The following is a 20,645-nucleotide window of genomic DNA, read 5'->3' as shown; positions in this document are numbered from 1 at the left end:
TGTAGAGATTTTTGTACATGCTGACCCACTCCATGCAGTTCCTGATTACTTTTTGGCTGAAAATTCACACCTTCCATTCCATTTCCGCACAGATCTGAGAGCTGCACAGCCCAGTACAATTTTAAATTCACATGGGCGCACACGTTATCAAATCAACCCCGTCACTGTTCAGGTGACTGCCAGTTGGTATGTTTGTAAAAGTGTTTATAATTCGCCCAATTCAGACCATTTGCATTTAGCAAGCAAATTTGGCAACACAATTTCTATCCAATTTCAATTATTCAGATTTGCCCATTATGGCTGAACTGTGGTCTCCTTTTCATCATCTCTGCTGGAACTAAGCTGCTTTATCTAAGAGTAACCTCCTCAAAAGAGCCGGATACTAAAAATTTGTGATAGCAATACACAACTTTAACTGGAGATGACGTTCAATGTCCCACCATTACATGATGATTTGAATAATCCTGTGACAGTTTCGATTGTGAATTTTGATATTGACATTTTAATGTAATGTAAGTGTTTGAAGCATTATCTGTTCATCCGCCATGACTATTTACACCTGAAAAGTAAACAAAATAAATTCACGGAGTCATTCAATGTGATTGACAGTCAGGTGTGGGTGAAGTCCAGCGTATCTTAAACATGTCACCCTGTAATTTTTTTAACCAGAGTTTGTGTTTAATGTTTTCTTGTGTTCAATGTTTCTCCTTATCTCTCTCTCCCAACTCCTCAAGGGCGCTTGGTGACTCCTCGGTTATCACTTGGATTTAAATATGTGTCTGGGCCCTCACATGGCAGCTGCACAGCATCATTGGGGACAGCAATTCATCCAACCTCTATGTAGTTTTTTTCTACTCATAACACTCAGTGTCTCTGCCAAAATGTAGTTTCCTAAGTCTTCATGATTTAAATTCACTAGACACACAAACTGGAATAAGGCATATACATTCATAAAAATGTCACAAAGTGGTCCTAAAGGTTTTCTTCACCTCAGGTTGTAGTTTACATCCCAACTGTCCTAAAACCCAAATATGTGGCAAAATAATAGTGCGCTGGTGAGCAACAACGATGCAGAGCCCTCTTGTGGTCGTTTGGGGAGGTTAAACAACTGTGCGTCACCAAGTTCTCAAATCTGGAGGAGGAGACCTGGAGCACTGGGGTCCATACTGAGCTCCTGTAATCCAGTTTGAAGTGGGCGCCGAGGATGCCACCAGTAGCAGACAGTCCATACGATAGAAGTGCATGGGCAAACTTATAGACGTTACGTGTATTCTACCTCAATTGCGTAAAACTAATTTAGACTAGGCCTGCGTTGTGAAAATGTGCAGAAAGATTTTGCACGTATGTATTATGCGGAAGGTCATTTATTTTGATAATAATTAATGATTTTTATGAAATCAACGGAAGTTGGGAACCACAAAATGGAGCGCAAACCTGAAGAAGCATTACAAGAGTGAACTTGAAACGTTCGATCTCCACCGTCGGCACAAACAAGTAAAGCTGTCTTTATGGAGTTTCAAAATGACATTTTCTAAACTGCTGAACGAGAGCAATGATGAATTCTCATCGGCCGAGGCGCTTAACTTGTCTTTGCCACAGCAACATCTTTCCAACATCAGCAACGGCACCTGTGTGAACATCACCCTCGACTCGCAAGTCATAAGTGTGGGAATCTTTCTGGCCGTTTTCATACTTGCGGCGATCGTCGGGAACATTTTGGTCATTCTTTCGGTGCTGTGCAACAAACATTTGCAGACGGTCACAAACTTCTTCATTGTCAACCTCGCCATAGCGGACCTGCTGCTGAGCATCATTGTCCTGCCTTTCTCCGCGTCTCTGGAGGTGTTGGGATGTTGGGTGTTCGGACGCATCTTCTGCAACATTTGGGCAGCTGTGGACGTCCTCTGCTGCACGGCATCTATATTAAGTTTGTGCATTATATCCATAGACAGGTACATTGGGGTGAAATACTGCCTAAAATACCCCACTATCATGACTGAAAGGAAGGCGGGGGTCATACTGGTGGTGGTTTGGGTATCTTCAATGGTTATTTCAATCGGACCCCTGCTGGGTTGGAAGGAGCCTCCACCCATAGACGAGAGCATCTGCAGCATCACGGAGGAACCGGGTTACGCACTATTCTCTTCTTTATTCTCCTTCTATCTTCCGCTCATGGTGATTTTAGTCATGTACACCAGAGTATATATCGTGGCCCGCAGGACTACAAAAAGTTTGGAAGCGGGCGTTAAACGGGAGAGGGACCATTCAATGGAAGTCGTGCTGCGGATACATTACCGGAGCGCGCCGGACGACGCGAGCACCAGCTCCAAAACCAAAGCCCATCCTTTCAGAAGTTCACTGTCCGTGAGACTCATGAAGTTCTCCAGAGAGAAGAAGGCTGCTAAAACCCTCGCCATCGTCGTGGGAATGTTCATTTTTTGTTGGCTACCTTTTTTCTTCGTTTTGCCTTTGGGTACGTACGATGTTTTCTCATGTTTAGATTTCGATTGATCATTGACTTCAAACGTCGTCAAAATGTTCTATTTTCATACTGCAATTTCTATCCTGAATAGAGAAGTTGAAAAAATTGACTTAAGTTATAAAATATAGATGTGAATCCTTACCCTAAAATTATTAAATTCGTTGAATGACAACCTGTAAAATTATTCAGTAATATTCAATAATTCAGTGATAATTTGATGGGATCAATGTGTATTTTAGCGGTATAGGAAAACAAAGTTTAAATTATGGGTCCTGAAAGATCTCTTCAAATTCCTGGTGATTATACATTTAAATTGAGGATTTTCCAGCATGGGATGATATACAATTGCTATGAAATTATTACGAAATGAATTACCCATCAAAAATATTTTTGTTTGTTTGTTTGTTTAGTCGTAATTATAATTATTAAAAGCACAAACAAACTGAAATATTCAGAACACTTTTTGCAGCTGCCAACCGTAAACTGGTGACACACTCTTATTGTAAAATGAGTAGATAATGTGTTGCGTTATTTGCTGCCAAAAATGAATATAACATAATTTATTTTATGCATTTTCTGCTTTTTTCACGGTCAGAAGAAACGTGATATAAAGAAGTATGTTACGCATACACTCTTTATTAAAAAAAATAAAGGTTCTTAAAAGGTTCTTCACAGCCATGCTATAGAATAACCATTCTTAGTTTCACAAAGAAGCATTCAGTGGAAGGTTTTTTAAAGAACCATCTCTTTCTTAATTTTTTATAATCGGAATAACCTTTTTTCGCCACAAAGAACCTTTTTTGAGAGGGGTTCTTCAGATGTTAAAGGTTCTTTATGGAATTAAAAAGTTCATCCTATGGTATCAAAGAACCTTTTGAGGCAACCTTTTTTATGAGTATAGGTGATGAAATTGTTCCAAGGAAGAGAACTAATACCAACAAATCAGAAGGTAAATCTTATTATATCATCTTCACTACACATAAACAGAGTTTTGAGGCACGTGTTAGGCGATGTGCAATCTTTGCGTTGGTGTGAAATGCTGATCACAGTCATATAATAATGATAATACCAAATGGCTAGTTAATACTTGAACTGTACTGAGAATGTTTTCACAGTTAAGAATTCTTCATTTTCAAGTTCCCTAATAATATTGCACCCCAAAATTTTGAGGACAACATTTTAAACATGAGACAAAGTCAAGCAATAACTGTAAGAAAGGAGCAGTTGTCAGGGAGGAGGTCCAGAAATACCTCTTGCGTCATTAATTATATTGAACGTTGCCTTCGTGTCAGTAGGATGCAGCTGCACATAAAAACATTACGTATGTTTGATATGATATTGTATGATATTAAAACACGGCACACAAAGTTTTAGCAAAATGATGTGAATGCTAAAGTTAGTTTTGTTGTACCGCTTGCACACCCATTCGTCAAAACTGGCTGTGTCACCAAATCTCTGTTACATACAGCATTATTACCACTGTATTCCAGAGTTAATCAATTTAAAAACAGAAACCTACAGAAACAGGGTGAGATGGAGATGAAAGAGAGATAAGTAGTTGTTAGTGGTAAGAAGTTTCATACAGAATATGGCCATGGTCAAAGACCACCAATGGAAGCATCTTTTCCAACTTTTGGAAAAGATGATGTCACAATAAAGCAGAAAGGTAGGCTAGTCTCCATTATTGATCACAGATTTTAGTATTTATGACATCATTGTCTAGAGAATAAAAAAATAAAAAACTATATAGGGAAAATGAGCAAATAATTCTTTATAAATATAATTATGATTATTGTTTTTAGAATATTATAATACAAAAGTACAGTTTATTTAAAAAAGCAATTGTCTTGAGTATAAACAGAGCAAAAGTTGGTGTAGAAAAGCTCTCTATGTCCAACTTTACCCAGCATTTTGTCTCTTTCCACAGTATTCCAGTGTGGTTACCATCAGTTAAGTCTCCTGGTGTTCCACTTTCATTCAACTGTTTGTAAAATGTTGGGCAGCAGGGGCTGATAGCATCTCCTGGCATGATCTGCCTGTGGTTTGCTGTTGTTGAAATTCTGGGACCAACTCTTCTTGTTTGTTTCAAAGTTTCGAGTCCAGGCTTTTGGAACGGGAGGCCTGATTTTGTACATCAGAATGAGGGAGGCAGTTTCACTAAGGTTCTTATTTCTAACGCTCCACTGACTTAATCGCGGCTATTAACTGGCTAAAGAGAGTGCTTTCGTTTTCCAGAGTCTCAGCACTGCACCAGGACCGAGCAGGGATGTGACATGGCTCACATCCACATGTCTTTAATCTGCGAGCCGCTGCTTCAGAATAACTGTAGAAATGAGGTGGATGAAGTCTGAGCTTGCATATGACTTGCAAACCTGGAAGGATATTCATAAAGATATTCTTTGGCGTTTTAAGGATTCAAATAAGCTTCAAACGACTATAGGAAAACAGTTATTTTGAGATTTAAGCTGTGCTATTTGACACTGTGGTGCAAGTTCTTAGAATGACAAATATGTTCTAGCGATGGTCTGCTATTTGGAAGCCAAATAACATGTCCGCACTGTTATTGTTGTGAAGTATCAAGGGAATGTTGTCCTTACGCCATATGTTTGTGCTGGAAATTGATAGTCTTACTTTTGGTGACACAAACTGAACCAGATGTTCCTGCCCTCCTGAAGAAAAATAAAAAATACTTTAGTGATATTACATAGTTACATATTCCCTGACAGTTACCCAGATTCGTTGATTTCATTATTGTTTTGTTATTTTTTCTATTATTATTATTTTGGAACATTACGTAATATCTGAGGGTGGGAATGGTGACTTACCACGTAGTGTCTGTGACATCACCCGTAGGTTTGTAACTTTCTTTAAACAGCCAATTGCTTAGGTGATCTACAATTAATGCAATAAAGTGACATTTTATTCTTTAAAAAGAGGATGCCCGTCAGCTACATGAATCATGTAAAATCACTGACCTTTGCCGACAATGTGTGAGCATCTGATTACTTTCGTTAATGTGTTTCAATTTATTATTTAGTGATTTTATTATGTACTATGTATCTGCTCATTATCTATTTGATTATTTATTAGATACTTTACAACATTACACTGCTTTTTGCATTACTGTGTATAGTGCTGAACCTGTTTCAGTGGCTGCTGACCTGTCAAGATTAATGTCAGCTACTAATGCATTTCAAGATGACACAAAATGCATCTCAACATAAACTCATGCATGTGCATCTCAAGTGATCAGCATGAGACGAGACAGCTTCACCATGACAAACATTTCGACAGAAACCTATAACAGAAGTGTCACGGTCAGGTCAACGCATCTAGAAAGTAAGCCTGCCATCATGCATTCAACAGTGTCAGGTGTTACGAATGGGAACCAACACCTTGTGTTCCTCGAAACACAGAATCCCTATTGATTTACCTACAGTTCCACTTATAATCTGTCAACAGTCAGTTTTAGATGCAACATACATGTTTATTTATTACAAATATTTGTAAACAGTATTTTACTCTGTTCTCTGTTCAACACGGTAATAAATAATTTCTTCATCCATTTTCCTTTAAAGAATAATATAGAGCCCGTCTGGTCACCGTCGGGAAAAAAAACTGTTCCCACAGTTTACAAAACCGTGCTCTCGGATTAATAAACTGTACCCATGAGTTTCCAATCCGTGCACTCGGTTTTGTTAACTTGTTCTGTTGCTATGAAAGAGACTTCAATTTCACGAGTACAGTTTGCAAAACTGCGAACGGATTGCGAAAGCATGGGCACAGATTTTGAATTTGTGGGTGCAGATTTCAAAAACTAAGGGGACGGTTTACAAAACCAAGAGCACGGTTTGGTAAACTGTGAGAACAGTTTTAGAATCTGCGTACGTTTTTTGAAACTGAGGGAACATGTTACAAAACCGAATTACATAACCGTGACCAGTTGAACATGTTTTTCAAGAAGCAGTTTTTGTTCAGTTTTTATTTATTGACCATTATTATTTTAATAATATTTCTGTTCTTTTATCATAATATTTAATTGTATTATTTTGCATAGATAACAGCACATTTCTCAACAAAAATAATTGTTTTGTGAAGTGTTATGAATAGATTTGTTGTAGTGGATTTAAATGTTGGTTGACATTGACCGCTTCATCAATTGTTTTTTAATAACTTGCAAAATAAACATTAATTGGAGCTCAGCTGTACATATGAAATAAAATTAATATGAAATATAAAAATATATAAAAATCTAATTTTTTGATATTTCGAGATTGTTTACAGAGGTTACTGAATTTATTTATTACTTGTTTTTATCACTTTAATTCTCTATACTACTTTTTATACTAAATATTGTTATTTCCATGGCTGCTGACCGGTCAAGATTATCTTTCATTTCTGACAAAATGTCAGTCACTAATTCATTTCGACAGAAAATCCTGCATCTCCATCAATACATCATATAAAACCTCTTTTTTTCTTCAAATTCTTTCTGTTGAAAAGCTCTCCAACCAAAAACCAGGGTGTTAAATCTATCCAACACACAATTCCACTGATTTCAACCTTGAAAAGTGTGAAAGGATTTCCAGCATCCATTTGGGCCTCTCTGTGATCACATGCTCCAGCTAGAAAGGAAGTTCCCTCTCAGTAGCTACCAAAACATCCTGCCTGGTGTCTCATAATCACCACCATTACCAAAAAAAACTCTTTCTAGGACTGGCTTTCATCTCCAAGTCACAATTACAACCAATTGACGACCTCTAGCCAAAAGGGAGAGCAGCATATCTCTTTGTGCATCAAAACTGTTTCAACAAGACCGCACTACTCCCAGTCTATCTGTTCCCTGGTGCTATTTTTATACCTCTCTGCTGACAGGGAGGGACTCTGACCTCCCGTGACACAAAAAAGGGCGGATGGCATGTGATGACAACAGTTTTATGTGGGCTAATGCAATGCTGGCTTACCTTCAATGCCACAGACGCGGACATTGTGTTTGATAGACCGAGTTGAAATGCTAGGAACGAGTGAATATTACTAATTTGTTTTTTTATATGTTTAATTCCTTTAGGCCTGCTGTTGTTAAAAACTGATTTGACATTTAGTGACTAATGGACTTGCGAGGCCAGTCTATCAAAAGCAGCTTTTGTTTGGTTTGGAGGAGATCCAGGGAATGGCATATTAACGTTCCTCCTGTTCCACGTCTCCTGCCGGGAGAATAAAATCAGACCTCACTGAGACGGTGAGAAGTCTACTTAAAATGCTTTCCCCTCTACATCGGGCTGAAGAACAAAAACAATATGAGAAGTACATAATCTGTCTGCTGGGTATAATTAGGCACACATGGTTTGAAACGGCGAGCTCGCGCATTTGAACTTTCGGGGCGCGAGGGGAATTGTAGCTTGGGGCTAAATTGACTTGGACCACAGTGTTATTTCCCATGCAAATCTCAAAAATTGTTTCTCCTCCTCACTCTCTTTCTTCACCTCCTCAGGTTCCTTCTTCCCAGCGCTGAAGCCGTCTAAGATGGTGTTCAAAGTAATCTTCTGGCTGGGCTACTTCAACAGCTGCATCAACCCGATAATCTACCCCTGTTCCAGCAAAGAATTCAAGCGCGCATTCACCCGACTCCTGCGCTGTCAGTGCCATCGTCGCCGTCACATCATCCGGCGTTTCTACGACCAGCGCTGGAGAACGGCTATGAAGGGAGCCAAAAGAGACCCTCATAGGGACTACTGCTCTGTATTTCCCTTCCACGAGCAATGTGGAAACTCCATCTATTCCTGTCAGACCAAGAGTCGGCCTCTTAGCTTGAAGAGCTGGAGCTTCTTTCCGCCCTTGCAGAAGTCTTCCTTCCAGCTGAAGGAGAAAATGAACAACCTTTCCAATAAAATCAAGAACGGGACGGGGAAGAGCGGCACGTCTGCTCTGAGCCGCCCGGAGATCAACACGGTCTCCATGGGGATCTATAATGACTGCGCTGATCAGAGCGGCTACCAGATCTATGACATCACAGAATGCTACGGGCTGAAGGAAACGGACATCTAAACAAAGACAAAGATTGCTGTCTGTGTTCCTCAGGCAAATATTTATCTCTAGGATATTTTTTCAATACATAATTTTTGCTCAAAGACCTGCATTCTTGTTATGTCTTAATATACTGGCTTTGACACTTTAAAGCAAATCTGAGAAGTGAGAAAAGTACACTGAATGGCAAAATAAGGACAAATGAAGTATCTGCACTGGACCAGAATATAGACTCATAGTTGCTGACTTTGTGTATACTGCGTTGTCCATGTGGCCATTGAGAAATAATCTGTCAAATGTCCAAATGACCCGATAACCTGCAACGCTGAAGTTTTAACGTTTGAACTGTTACAAAGAATTACTTTGACGTGTTGACCATTAAGTATAAATGGAAAACATTTAACTGTGATATGACCATGTTGAATCCATAATACTGATTGACAAAATGATTCACTGTGATTCACATGGTGGAAGTCACTTTTAATGGATTCAGTGGATTCTTAATAACTTTGAATGTGAGGCACAATTTGTAACAGATGTTTTGGGTATTTCAAAGGGTGGTTAAATACCTTGTGCTTTTCATGCATCTCTTCAGTGAACCACAAGACAAGAATACATCTGTTATCCACGAAAGGACCAAGAGGACGCTCCAGGACTACAACTCAGCTTTTGTGTTGTTGAGAAATTAGTTGGGTTTCTTTGTAATGCCGATGTGATGATTTCTTTCAATGTCAACTATAAAGCAGAATAAACCTGAAAAAGAGCATGCTGAATGGTGATCTCATACTTGCATCTCATGAATCCTCAGAATCAGAAACGTTTAATTGAATCATTTTCATTCAAACAACCGTGCCCAGAGGTGGAAGAAATCACATGGAATCTTTTTAATGTCTCAGTTGTTTTGAAATGAGGTTAAATTAAGGGGATAAATACCCCAAAAATATTTTATATAATTGACTCTCTCTCAAGTCATTCCAAAACTGTATAACTTTTTTTGAGTACCTGTATAAATTCTTTTGTGTTCCACATGTTTTTAATGACATGAGTGTAAATAAATGACAACAGAAAGGGGTTTTGTGAACCTGAAAACAAACATATCACTTTAATTTTACTGTTGTGAACTACATACAGTATTATTTGTGTCCGTTTTTTTTCTAACCAAGCAATTTCAAGTAGAAAAATCTTATTTGATACTTAAATTGAGCATAACTGATAAATCTCCTGAGCAATAAAATGTTCCCCTGGGCTGTAGAGACCAACCAATTTGATGCTACATTATCTTACCCATTAAAAGATTACTTCGCCCCAAAATTTAAATCCATGCAAAACCATCATTAAAGTGTCACAAAAGTGTCATACATTCATCCATTCAACTCATGCAATATAAAAGTCTGCTGAAGTCATGAAAGCTTTATGAGGGTCTGCTTTATGAACTGCTAATCTTCACATTAATCCTCAGCGAGCATCACATGGCTTGTGTGTTTCACATTAGAAAAAAGTCATACAGGTTTTAGAAGAACAGTAGGTAGAGTAAATAATCACTTATAATGACGAAATGCTACAACGGCCAGTAGAGGTCACTGTTAAAAGAAATCGAATGTCAAAATCAATTGACAGTAAAGCGACTTTTGTGAACAAGCAAAACCATCGGGACACGTTCTGGGAAAATGTTTCGTACTTATACAAAAGTGACGAGAGAGTGTGTTTATGACTTGTAAATCATATTTAAAGCTCTACGTGGTTGAGTTCCAAGTGATTTCCATTTAAGGTTTCTAAGAATGTACTGAAAAGCAAATCATACTGAGATCTTGTACTCCCCTGTTTCCTGTGGATTACAGACCACTCACATCAATGATTTACAGTTCTTCATGGGTTTCTGAAGTTTTTTTGTTTTGAATAAAAATTCTTACACGTATTCCATCTTTATACAATTCACAATGACGTTAACTGCGGTCATACTGAAACACATAGAGAAAGTCACATTTTTACAATTATTGTATCTCTGCCCCCTATTAAATTAAACTGCTTACCTTTCTATGGGAGGAGGCCCACAGTTGCATGTTCTCCATCAAGCTTTTACAGATTTCTTGTGTTTTATTTAGAATAATTTGTACATTAAAATGCAGTTAAACAATAGCATGTCATTTGTATCATACATAGACGTCTTTTTTTTCTGGTGCCCCAGCTGACGAAATATTCAATTATTTAAGTTTTTTTTCAAGTTTAAAGTTTGAAATATCAAGAAGACGCAAGCACTTCCAAGATTTCCTTTCCATCATTACTGCATATCATTTGTTCTGATACATATTTCAGCTATGACTGTGATCTTCAAAAGGTTTAGGGTGTTAATCTGTGACAAGGGAGGATGTCTTTCTGTTTATAGGCACCATAAGTGCACAGGCTAAATGACGTTTTTTAAGCCTGAAATAAAAAAAAATGTTCCTTGGTTATCGTGTTTATCATACCATGCATCCCGTTGCGTTAAAAATACCAGAACGCATTCTGCAAGTGTGTTTGAATTGAATTATGAAATGTTAACCATAATATATATGAAATATGAATATGAAATATGAAATAATTATGAAATGTTTACCATCACCAGATTAGCTTGTACTTGTATCTACAGAAATGCTCATTATTTTGTTAATGCGCAGTACATGAGGTTATATCCGTTACTGTGAATGGACATTGCATCTGTGTTGACAATGGACTGTGCAAGAAAAAAATGCTCTGGAGCACCAAAACTGTGACAAATATTAAATCCACACCATACATTTAAATTATTTATTGAAAACATTCATTTTTGGAAGAAAACCAACATATTTTTACAGAATGGTCACCATTGACATTTACGTGTATTTTGTTGTTTATCATATCACTTCAAAATGTCCTAATGTGCTAAAAATATCCTACTTTTGCATTTTATATTGGCATGTTCCTGGCAAACCGTGTTTGGAATCTATAATGTGTTTACAGGTTGTGATAATCTTTGAATAAACATCATTTTGCTTTTCTATTCAAACAGTTTGTCAGTACAAACAGCAGAAACAGGTTTGGTCAAAGGACATTTTATTAAAAAGTTTTCAATCCAAAAATGAAACTTCTATCATCAGTTATGACTGAATTCTTTTTTTTTTAAAACAGTACAAATAAGCTGCTGCTGAGATCTACTGGTTCTCTGTCCGCTCATTAACATCTCTTTTCGAGTGAGAGAGATCCATTCCTTGGGCCGAGCCGTGCAGACATATCCTGCATCCCATGATCATGAGAAAAGCTCTTCGGAAAGAGCGGTTGAAGAAACCATACAGAAAAGGGTTCAGGGAGGAGTTGACATACCCCAACCACAGGAACACGTCCCATACCACACCAGCGGTCCCATACTCAATGAAAGGGTCAATGATATTGACCGTAAAGAAGGGCAGCCAGAAGAGAAGAAATACACCCATGATGATGCCCAGAGTTTTAGCTGCTTTTCTTTCTCTTCTTATGGAGTTTCGATGCTTCAGCTTCTTACTGGAATCTTTGCCCACACCTGCTGCCATCTGAGCCTCCATGGCATTTATCTGCATGGCTTGGCGCTTCGCCGCTTTATAAATCTTCCAGTAGGCCACTAACATGGTTACCATGGGCAGGTAGAATGCTACCATCGATGCCATGACTGCGTAAATGCGGTTTACCAAAAAAACACACACGTTCTCAGGCAAAGGAACCTCAACGCCTAGCTTGTGCAGCCCCAGCAGAATAGGACCAAAGGAGATGAGGAAAGGAACGGCCCAGCACACCACGATAAGCAGAGCCACGCATTTGCGGGACATCTTAAACGTGTACACCAGCGGGTTGCAGACGGCGTAGTAGCGGTCGAACGCGATGCAGCTCAAATGAAAGATGGAGGCCGTGCATAGCATCACGTCCAGGCTGGAGTGAAGGTGGCAGAAGGTAGGACCAAACCACCAGCATCCCTCCACTGTCCTTACCATACTGTAGGGCATAACTACCAGCCCCACCAGAAAGTCAGCCACAGCCAGAGACATGACAAAAGAGTTTGTTGGAGACTGGAGCTGTTTGAAGTAAGCAATGGCCAGAACAACTAGAAGGTTGCCGACAATGGTGCATATGATCCCGGAGATGATGAAGACATAGAGGCTGACTCGTGAAACTGGGCTGCGGGATGTGGCGCAGAGCTTGAAATCAGAGTCAAGCGAGCTGTTGCTCTCCTCCTTCCATTCTGAGACGTTTGCCATAATTTGGAACCTGTGATGAATCAGAAACAAGCTGTCAAGATTTAAACTTGTAATGGAGATAGAATTTGAGTATGAGTTCAAACACTCTTAACCCTCGGGGGTCTGAGGGTTTTTTGGGGCACAGCCTGACATTTGTACTGAGAATAACAATCTGAAACAATTTAATTTTATCTGGACTCTAATTAGGGAATTAAGTAAATACATTAAAGATAAAACTTGTTTTTATTTTATTAAAGGCCAAACTATTATAAATAACATATGAAAAATGTTGTCTTGCAAAAAGAGTTTACGTAGCCAATCTGTGAATGTAGAACTGTAAAGGAGTTTGAGACTTGAATTAGAATCGTGAAAAAACAGTATTTTGTGAGCCTGTGTTACGATTTTATTTATGAATAAGTATGTTTACCGATATCCCAATAAATTATCATAAAATGGCTGTTCTTTTACCACATTATAATAATCTATCAATTTAACCATTAATATTTTCGCTAGGGACAACTGCCCCTGAAATTCTTGTAAGGCTGAACCGAGTAGGGAAATCCCAAGCCAAATCTGCCCTTCTCATTAAACAAAATTTTGGATTGTTTCAATATGGCATTTTGCCAGGAATAATACTAGTCCCCTTTGACTTGACCGTGTTTCAGGAATGGTATTCCTGCAGTATGCCCTATTGCCACCTGTGGGTTTGTGCCTAATATGCATATCATATTGACAGTAGCATTGTTAAAATGTTACGCGTGAGCTAAAGTGGAGAGTTTCATGTGTTATGCTTTTTTTATTTTCAGGAACAAATTAAAGGTCTAGTATTAGTGACATAATTAATTGAATTCCTAAAATAACATAGACAGCATTTAAAGAGACAGTTCACCCCTAAAAAAATCTCACTATCTTGTTGTTCCATATCTGTATAAACGTTTTTCAATTATGAACACAGAGAAATATATTTGGACGAATGATTGTACAAAACAGTTTGCTTTCCTACATTCTTCAAAAAATCTTCTTTTATGTTCAACAGATCAAAGAAATTTACAAAGCAATTTTTCCTACTATGATAGTCAATGGTAGCAAAGAACTGTTTGGTTACTTCCAAATATATTTCTCTTTTTTCATCAGAACAAGACTTTTGTACAGATTTGGAACAATTTAAGGGTGAGTAAATGTGGTCAGAACTTTCATTTTTGGGTGTACTGCACCTTTAAGAAAGAAAGCTTTTATTGCCCTAATTTATTAAATGTGTGTCACTTTAAATTAAAGCCACCAATGAATTCTGTCAGATGCAACCAAGCAGAAGAGAGTGTCATTTCCCATTGAATGACAGTCATGTTCCTCAGCCCGTGACTGAAGCTTCAAACAACATCTGGGATGTTTAGCAGAGAGGAAAGAAAGTGTAAAAGAATGGTTTTAGTTGAGTAACAATAAACATTTAATTAACTCCAACGGGACCGTGTGAAACAGACAGCTAGGAAGCATTTGTCATTCTTTTTTCCTTGACATTATCATAAAACGAACGTCTGTCATGGGGCTTATTATGGATTTAAATCGGTTCTTTGTAGGAATTAACAATGATTAACTTTTGCCTTTTTTTGTCAGTTTCTTGTCTTTTTTGTTTGAAAGTTCATCAACAAATGTTAAATGACAACATTAAATGCTTTCCCAATTGTAAGCTGCTTTGGATAAAAGTGTCTGCTAAATGAAAAAAAATGTATAATAACATAACTGAAAACACCAAATATTAAAAGTCCATAGCAACCAACCTCCAAAAATACGTAAAGCACAATTAAATTACCAAAAAGTGGTAACAAACTGAAGCGTCAGTTGTAACTGTATTAACCTTTTTCTTGTACTTTTGTTTTTTATTCTAAACTCATCTATAAATACACCTATCATAAATTATTAAACACCACTGTTAAGTAAATGAGTTCCCACAGTAATGTGTCAGTACAAACATTTAATAGAGACCGATTAGATCTGAAAATGAAGAACATCAAATGGCAACATTAAAGAGATGACTTGCTTTCTAAATGAGATTAATTGTGCTCCCTTTAGCTCATGGTTTTTATTTTTACAATATGACAAGGTTAGGAGTAGACACTCAATTCACTCAAATAGATTAGCAGTTCTACACCCCCACATACTCTGTTCCTTCTGAGCACAGCAGGACATATTGAACAACATCCTGTGCACATACGTATAGGCTACATTCTCAGAATGTAACTTAAAGATACTTGCAAGAGACTAAATACATGTGTGGTCCTTCCCCGTCTCAAACATGGCTAATTAAACCCTGCGGCTCCAAATTAACGACATAAACACTGGCTAACACTAAGTGCATCTTAAAGATAAGGAGCAGGTTTGCTCCACCTGTAGACCATAACAGAGCACTCTACTGTTCCATAACAAAATCTCCTCTCACCTCACCGTACAGGACAATATCTAAACAGTTTTTATTTGTTTATATCCCCGAGGTTACCTAACCAATGCTAGAGGTGATATTAATAGTCTGCCACTCATCCAATTAATCCTTATATTTAAACTAAAGCATTGAAATCCAACATGATTGTCCTATCGCTTGCTTTGTTTGTTATTCTGGAACGAAAGCCAGCACTGGTGCGCTCCAAGCAAAATACTTTACCCAAATCAAATTTTTGCGTTCTGCCAACTTACTTAAAGTATGTTTTGACTTTCGAGGAACTGAGGGAAGAGAATGAACTGGGCACTAATGTCAATATGGGCCAGACGTATTTATAATCTGGATAGATCAAAAATGTACTGCCTGAACATCACCATCTCATATTAGCGAGGATATGAACAAACCGGTCAATCATAGATGGGATCATTGAAAGGACAGATTGTTTCGAGATAAAAATCTTAAAAGAACAACATGATCTTTGTGATTGACTGTTATACCAAAGGGGAAACACTGCATTCAATGACTAGATTTAAAAAAGGATAAAATGTGATTTATACCCAAGGGGAAAAACTATATTCTATATACTAATTATATATATTAAATTAACTATAAACTATATTCAATGACTACATTTAAACATGAGAAAATGTGATTCAAACCTGAATAAAGTTATTAGTTAAATCAAAAGTAAATAAAAATATCAATTCTCTCACTACTGTGCCTGTTGTATTGATGCAGGCTGGATTCCCATCTAGGCTACTTCTATAATCCAAATCAGAGCAAATAAACTCACCTTCTATATAAGTCTTGTTTTCCCCTCTAAACTGCCATGCTTAACCGATTCTTCCTTTCTCCATTTTTGCCGGATGCGGTGACCAGCAGCGGCTTCACCGGTGAAGAGAGGATGGCAAAGTGTCTGTGTTCATTTGCATCTGCCACATTAATAACCACTAAACCGGCTCTCTTGATCATGATGTAGGCGGGGCGTGTGTGGGTGCCTGTGTGTTGGCTATTAAGAGGAGTCGGGTATTGTTATGCAAATCGGCCTCGCATCCGACAGATTCCCTGAGCCGTTTGCTTTATTCAGCATAGCTGATGAAGACATCAAAGTCACCCAAGCTTGGTGAAAAAAAGTTAAATGTTGTCAAGTTTTCTAAACTGAACTCGTCAGATAAAGTAATTGCAGCTCCTGAGAGCGCACTAGTGCTGTGAAGAGAATCTGCCCTTCATAGATTACATCAGTAAAGATGCTGCATTGAGTGCATTCCATCCTGATCTCAGACTGAATTTGGCTGTGCTGGGCTGTGCTATGCGTGTCTGTCCCAGTGTATCTGATCACACATCGTGACCTCTAACACAAAAAGTGACAATAATAACAACAATAATGCTAATAAATACCAAGCAGAGATATGGAAAAGGTAATCAAATCACAATTAAATCTCTTTATTGTCACACATCATGTACACAAGTGTATTGAAGGTGAAATTATTAGGTACAAGACTGTGCCATGGCAGTACAAGCAACAAAATATGGAAAATGTACAATATACATAAACAACAATATACACAATTTACACAATATACATACATTTACACAACATACAATAAATAACAAACAATTGTACACAATATACAGTACACACATTTCCATAATATACACATAGTACACTGTATAGTCAAGAGACTTATGGATGCAAGTGTTTACTGTGTTGTCAGTGCAGAAGAGAAGATCGAGCTGCATGTGTTTGAAGCTATGCAGTGCAGACATGCTACAGTCTCGCATTCTGCTGGTTCGGGTCCTGATGCTGCGATAACGTCCGCCTGATTGTAGCAGCGAGAAGAGTTCAAGGCTCGGGTGGCAGGAGTCTCTGATGATCTTCCATTCTTTCCTCACACATCGCTGAGTATAGATGTCCTGGAGGGAGGAAGCTCACCTCCAGCGATGTGTTGGGCCACGTGTGCAACTATATATGGATAATCCGATTTCCTGCAGGATCCATATTCACACTGTTCACAAAAGCAGTCTGATCTAAATTAGACTTAAACAAGTTTTATTTAATAAATCACTACTAATTGGCTCCCCACACTAACCAGAAACCTTTTACTTAAAGTTACTGAGTGCAGCTGTAACACGTCAGAGGAGACCTGGTCCTCCCGTCAAGGTCTGTTTTCTCCCAAGGTTATTTCATCATTGGAGTTTCGGTTCCTTGTTGGATTGCTCACCGGAAGACTGCTGATAGATTCTAGATTATTATTTATTTAGGACAAACTTGAATTGAACATCACATTAAAAAATCAGTGCCAGATTTGCTTATCATACAAACTAAACTAAAATGTTCTTTGGATAAAACATTGATGTGTCTTAGCATTGCCAGGACTAAACAGAAAAAAGTATAATTTACCATTTAGCCGAAATGCAGAGTGACGAATGAATTTGCACCATTTTATCGTAATGTTTATTTGAACGCACAGCATTTGACATCAACGGCAGACAATAAAGATAGAATTTTCACGATTGTAAATTCATAATGATTCTTTTGCTCTCCTAACCATGTTTGAATATACGGTGTGTTGTATTTTAATATTAGCATTGAGCTTTTTTCCCTGCTGTCTACGATCAGAATCTACCAATTTAGAACTGCTGAGGTAGAGATTCATGTTTGTCCGAGCATATTTAGATTGAGGTGATTAACCAGCACCTCATTGCTCTATACTCCTCATCCTGAAACTGATATGAATTCATAAAATGAGCGATTACTCAGAAACGTTCTAGTTTTGAACATCTGCTCATGGCAGCTCCAGTGCCGCTCTATTCAACAGCATCATGAGCAGACCAAGTAGCCCTGGCAGGTAGGCAGACTTCGCAGGAGATAGTTGAGCTCTGATTTTCTTTTATTTTTTGCACAAGCATCAATACATGACAGGACTGGATCTCTTAAAACAACTTCAACGTCCTTTTAAGTATCAAAAAGAGTAGATTATGTATTTGCACTTTTATAAAAAATATTTTATCTGAAGTGTGTCACTTGTGTCTAAGAACTTGGTGCCATGTTTGCAATGCCTCTGGGCAGCTATTTACATCATATCGAGTCCACAGAACTATCTACTTGAATGGGGGAAGGCAGATAACTCTCAAATTGCTGGCAAAAATCACAATTAAACAGCACATTTTCAATCAATAATAAAACATCATATGAATTGTCTCATAACCTTGGTTGCTAAGCTTACATTGCGCTAAAAATCACCTTTTTTTAGGCACATGCTACAGCATGCACATCCCCCTCCCCTCCTAAACCTCACGTCCCCTCCTCCGCTGTGCCACCTCAGGCAGGTGAAGCATCGCTCTAGGTACCCGGAACGTCGGTCTGTGATCAAGTCTCTCAAGTGTGTAGGATGAGCTTTAATTAAACATGTGGGGTTTTCAATTGCTTCCAGATAAAAGGCACACTCGCTCCTTGGCGCTGTCTACAGTCCAGTCATTCATATGTAATGCGAGTGTTTGTCAGGAGAGGAGAAGAGAGCATCTGTGCTATTGAAAAGGCAGATTGGGTCCAACAGGCAGGGATGTGTTTCATTGAGCTTTGTATAATGAGAGCTCTGTTTAATTATGAATATGATCAAGGATACTGTATGACTATAAAGCAGGAGTAATCATTAAAGGCAATCACAATCTGTGTTACATTGTTGCACATGCTAGATGATAATGGACTTTGCCGGGTTTTGCCAACATGGTAATGCTTTTAGCGTAGTCGAAAATATGAAATAGATAGTTGATTATGTGTTTTAGATGTGTCATAAATGTGATTATACTCATTGTGTTGTGTAGAGGGAACCGGGGCTAGCTCCAGTAATTTCATTAGATATATGGCGTCACAAACACTGTTTATGATCTGGAAAGGTTCTTCTAAATCCTTGACTTTAAACTCAGGAAGGGACATCTACTAAACATCTACTTTTGTTCATGTGACAGTGATTTGTGATGAGTTTTGTATTGCCAAGACAACGTTTCCATAATTGTGGACTTCCTGGTGGGCACATGTTGTAGTGTTAACCATTTTAAAATGCTTTAACCCATTTGACAATTGTAATGTTTAAATACCATGAAATTTCGGTCATTTCTTAAATTAACCAACTCCAATATTGTGGGAATGTCTGTTACAACGGGTTGTAAACCTTGCAACAGTTAAAAATATTGCTCTATTTAAAAATATTTTCTGTAATGTGTTCTGTGTTCTCAGTTTTGGTCTTATTTATTTCAAATTTAAATGTGTATGGGTTAAGTTAAATTATACCATGGTTTGTATGAATGCTGGTTTCTGATCCTGGAAGGTGTTGATTAAAAGCCTTTAACTCCAGTCAGTTTGATTAAATTTAAAATTAACTGATAAAAAATAACCACAATTTTCACCTGTTTGATTTAAAATGACACCGTAAACATCAATCAAAGCTTTAACTTGGCAAATAACCATGGTATAAACTGGATAATTCACGGCTAGCCGTGAATTATCCCTTACATTGTGCATAGGCCCATTATGATGTCACACTATACTGTATGGGGTAAGATGTCACAATGGAAGTGACCATTTTATTATAAGCTTTTTGGCAGAATTACACAGTAAAACAATTGATAAAAAAGGTCAAATGGAAAATAGAAAGGACAGAAATATGAAATAATCACTGTTGTCTCCAGAATATTGAAATTCTAAAATTGTGTAAAATATTGGCTATAAAATTACGCTGAACTTCTGCGTTGTTTTCAACCCTTGGTTGGGTCAAATAAAAGTTATATAAACGGTATGGTGGTGGGTTGTTTCAAAACATGGTTGGCTTAATTTAACTCAACAACCCTGCGTTTTCTAAAGTGTATAGCTTTTAAACCGAGTCAACTAACAAATGGCTCATGCAAACCTGACAAATATGCTCTAATGGGAACAAAGTTTAACTCTTTAAACAAAAGAAATGAAAACTAGATCTCTTTGCTGGAGAAAGCACAATATCATTAACACACTCCTCAGTCTGGCTAAACTAAGCAGGATATCCTTTAATCTGTTTCAGGATGTTTGGGTTAAATTCCTCCTGTTGACTTGCCCCATGTAACAAGAACAATGATCTGATCAAGAATTTAAGCTCACTCGTCGCAGCACCTTATCAGGTCATCACAAAAGAAAACAAGCCCATAATTTTTGTGCGACCAGCAAGGTTGTAAACTATGGGAACCATTGACAGCCTCCATAGATTGATAGTAACCAGGTCAGAGAGAGAACCACTGACACATCCAGACACATCTCCAAGACCTTTCTCACCCAGCTGCTTTGCTCCTATAGACTAGCGCCAGCCTCTCATCCAGCCAATATTTGGCTGACGCATGGTAGTGTCAAGGGCAAGCGGCCAAAGCAAACATAACGCAAAATGTCTTCCTACTGTATACATGACCTCGATGTAGCTTATAACAACATCGATACAAAAGGCTGATCATAGGATGTAAGCAA

At 38.0% G+C, this 20,645-nt stretch overlaps 2 protein-coding genes across 2 annotated transcripts; one reads left to right on the top strand and one right to left on the bottom strand.

The window, feature by feature from the left end:
• Positions 1 to 1,203: 1,203 nt before the first annotated feature.
• adra1d (adrenoceptor alpha 1D) lies at positions 1,204 to 9,395 on the top strand. Its single transcript, XM_056739288.1, has 2 exons — positions 1,204 to 2,473; positions 7,974 to 9,395. Exons 1-2 carry the CDS (start codon positions 1,522 to 1,524, stop codon positions 8,525 to 8,527), a joined length of 1,506 nt encoding a protein of 501 aa, XP_056595266.1. The 5' UTR covers positions 1,204 to 1,521; the 3' UTR covers positions 8,528 to 9,395.
• A 2,278-nt stretch (positions 9,396 to 11,673) lies between these two features.
• LOC130436716 (5-hydroxytryptamine receptor 4) lies at positions 11,674 to 12,747 on the bottom strand. The gene has a single exon (XM_056767642.1). The coding sequence runs from the start codon at positions 12,745 to 12,747 to the stop codon at positions 11,674 to 11,676; it is 1,074 nt and encodes a 357-aa protein (XP_056623620.1).
• Between the last annotated feature and the right edge of the window lie 7,898 nt (positions 12,748 to 20,645).

The sequence above is a fragment of the Triplophysa dalaica genome, chromosome 2, assembly GCF_015846415.1.
Source record: "Triplophysa dalaica isolate WHDGS20190420 chromosome 2, ASM1584641v1, whole genome shotgun sequence".
In the NCBI taxonomy this organism is placed as follows: Eukaryota; Metazoa; Chordata; class Actinopteri; order Cypriniformes; family Nemacheilidae; genus Triplophysa; species Triplophysa dalaica.
Note: the sequence above shows the minus strand (reverse complement) of the source record. Positions and strands in the feature narration are given on the sequence as shown.

What these genes read in the sequence shown, in the direction of transcription:
- LOC130436716 (XM_056767642.1), bottom strand. Translation starts at nt 12,747, where the DNA reads ATGGCAAACGTCTCAGAATGGAAGGAGGAGAGCAACAGCTCGCTTGAC.
- adra1d (XM_056739288.1), top strand. Translation starts at nt 1,522, where the DNA reads ATGACATTTTCTAAACTGCTGAACGAGAGCAATGATGAATTCTCATCG. An exon ending in TTTCTTCGTTTTGCCTTTGG is followed by an intron (nt 2,474 to 7,973) that starts GTACGTACGATG and finishes TCACCTCCTCAG; the next exon opens with GTTCCTTCTTCCCAGCGCTG.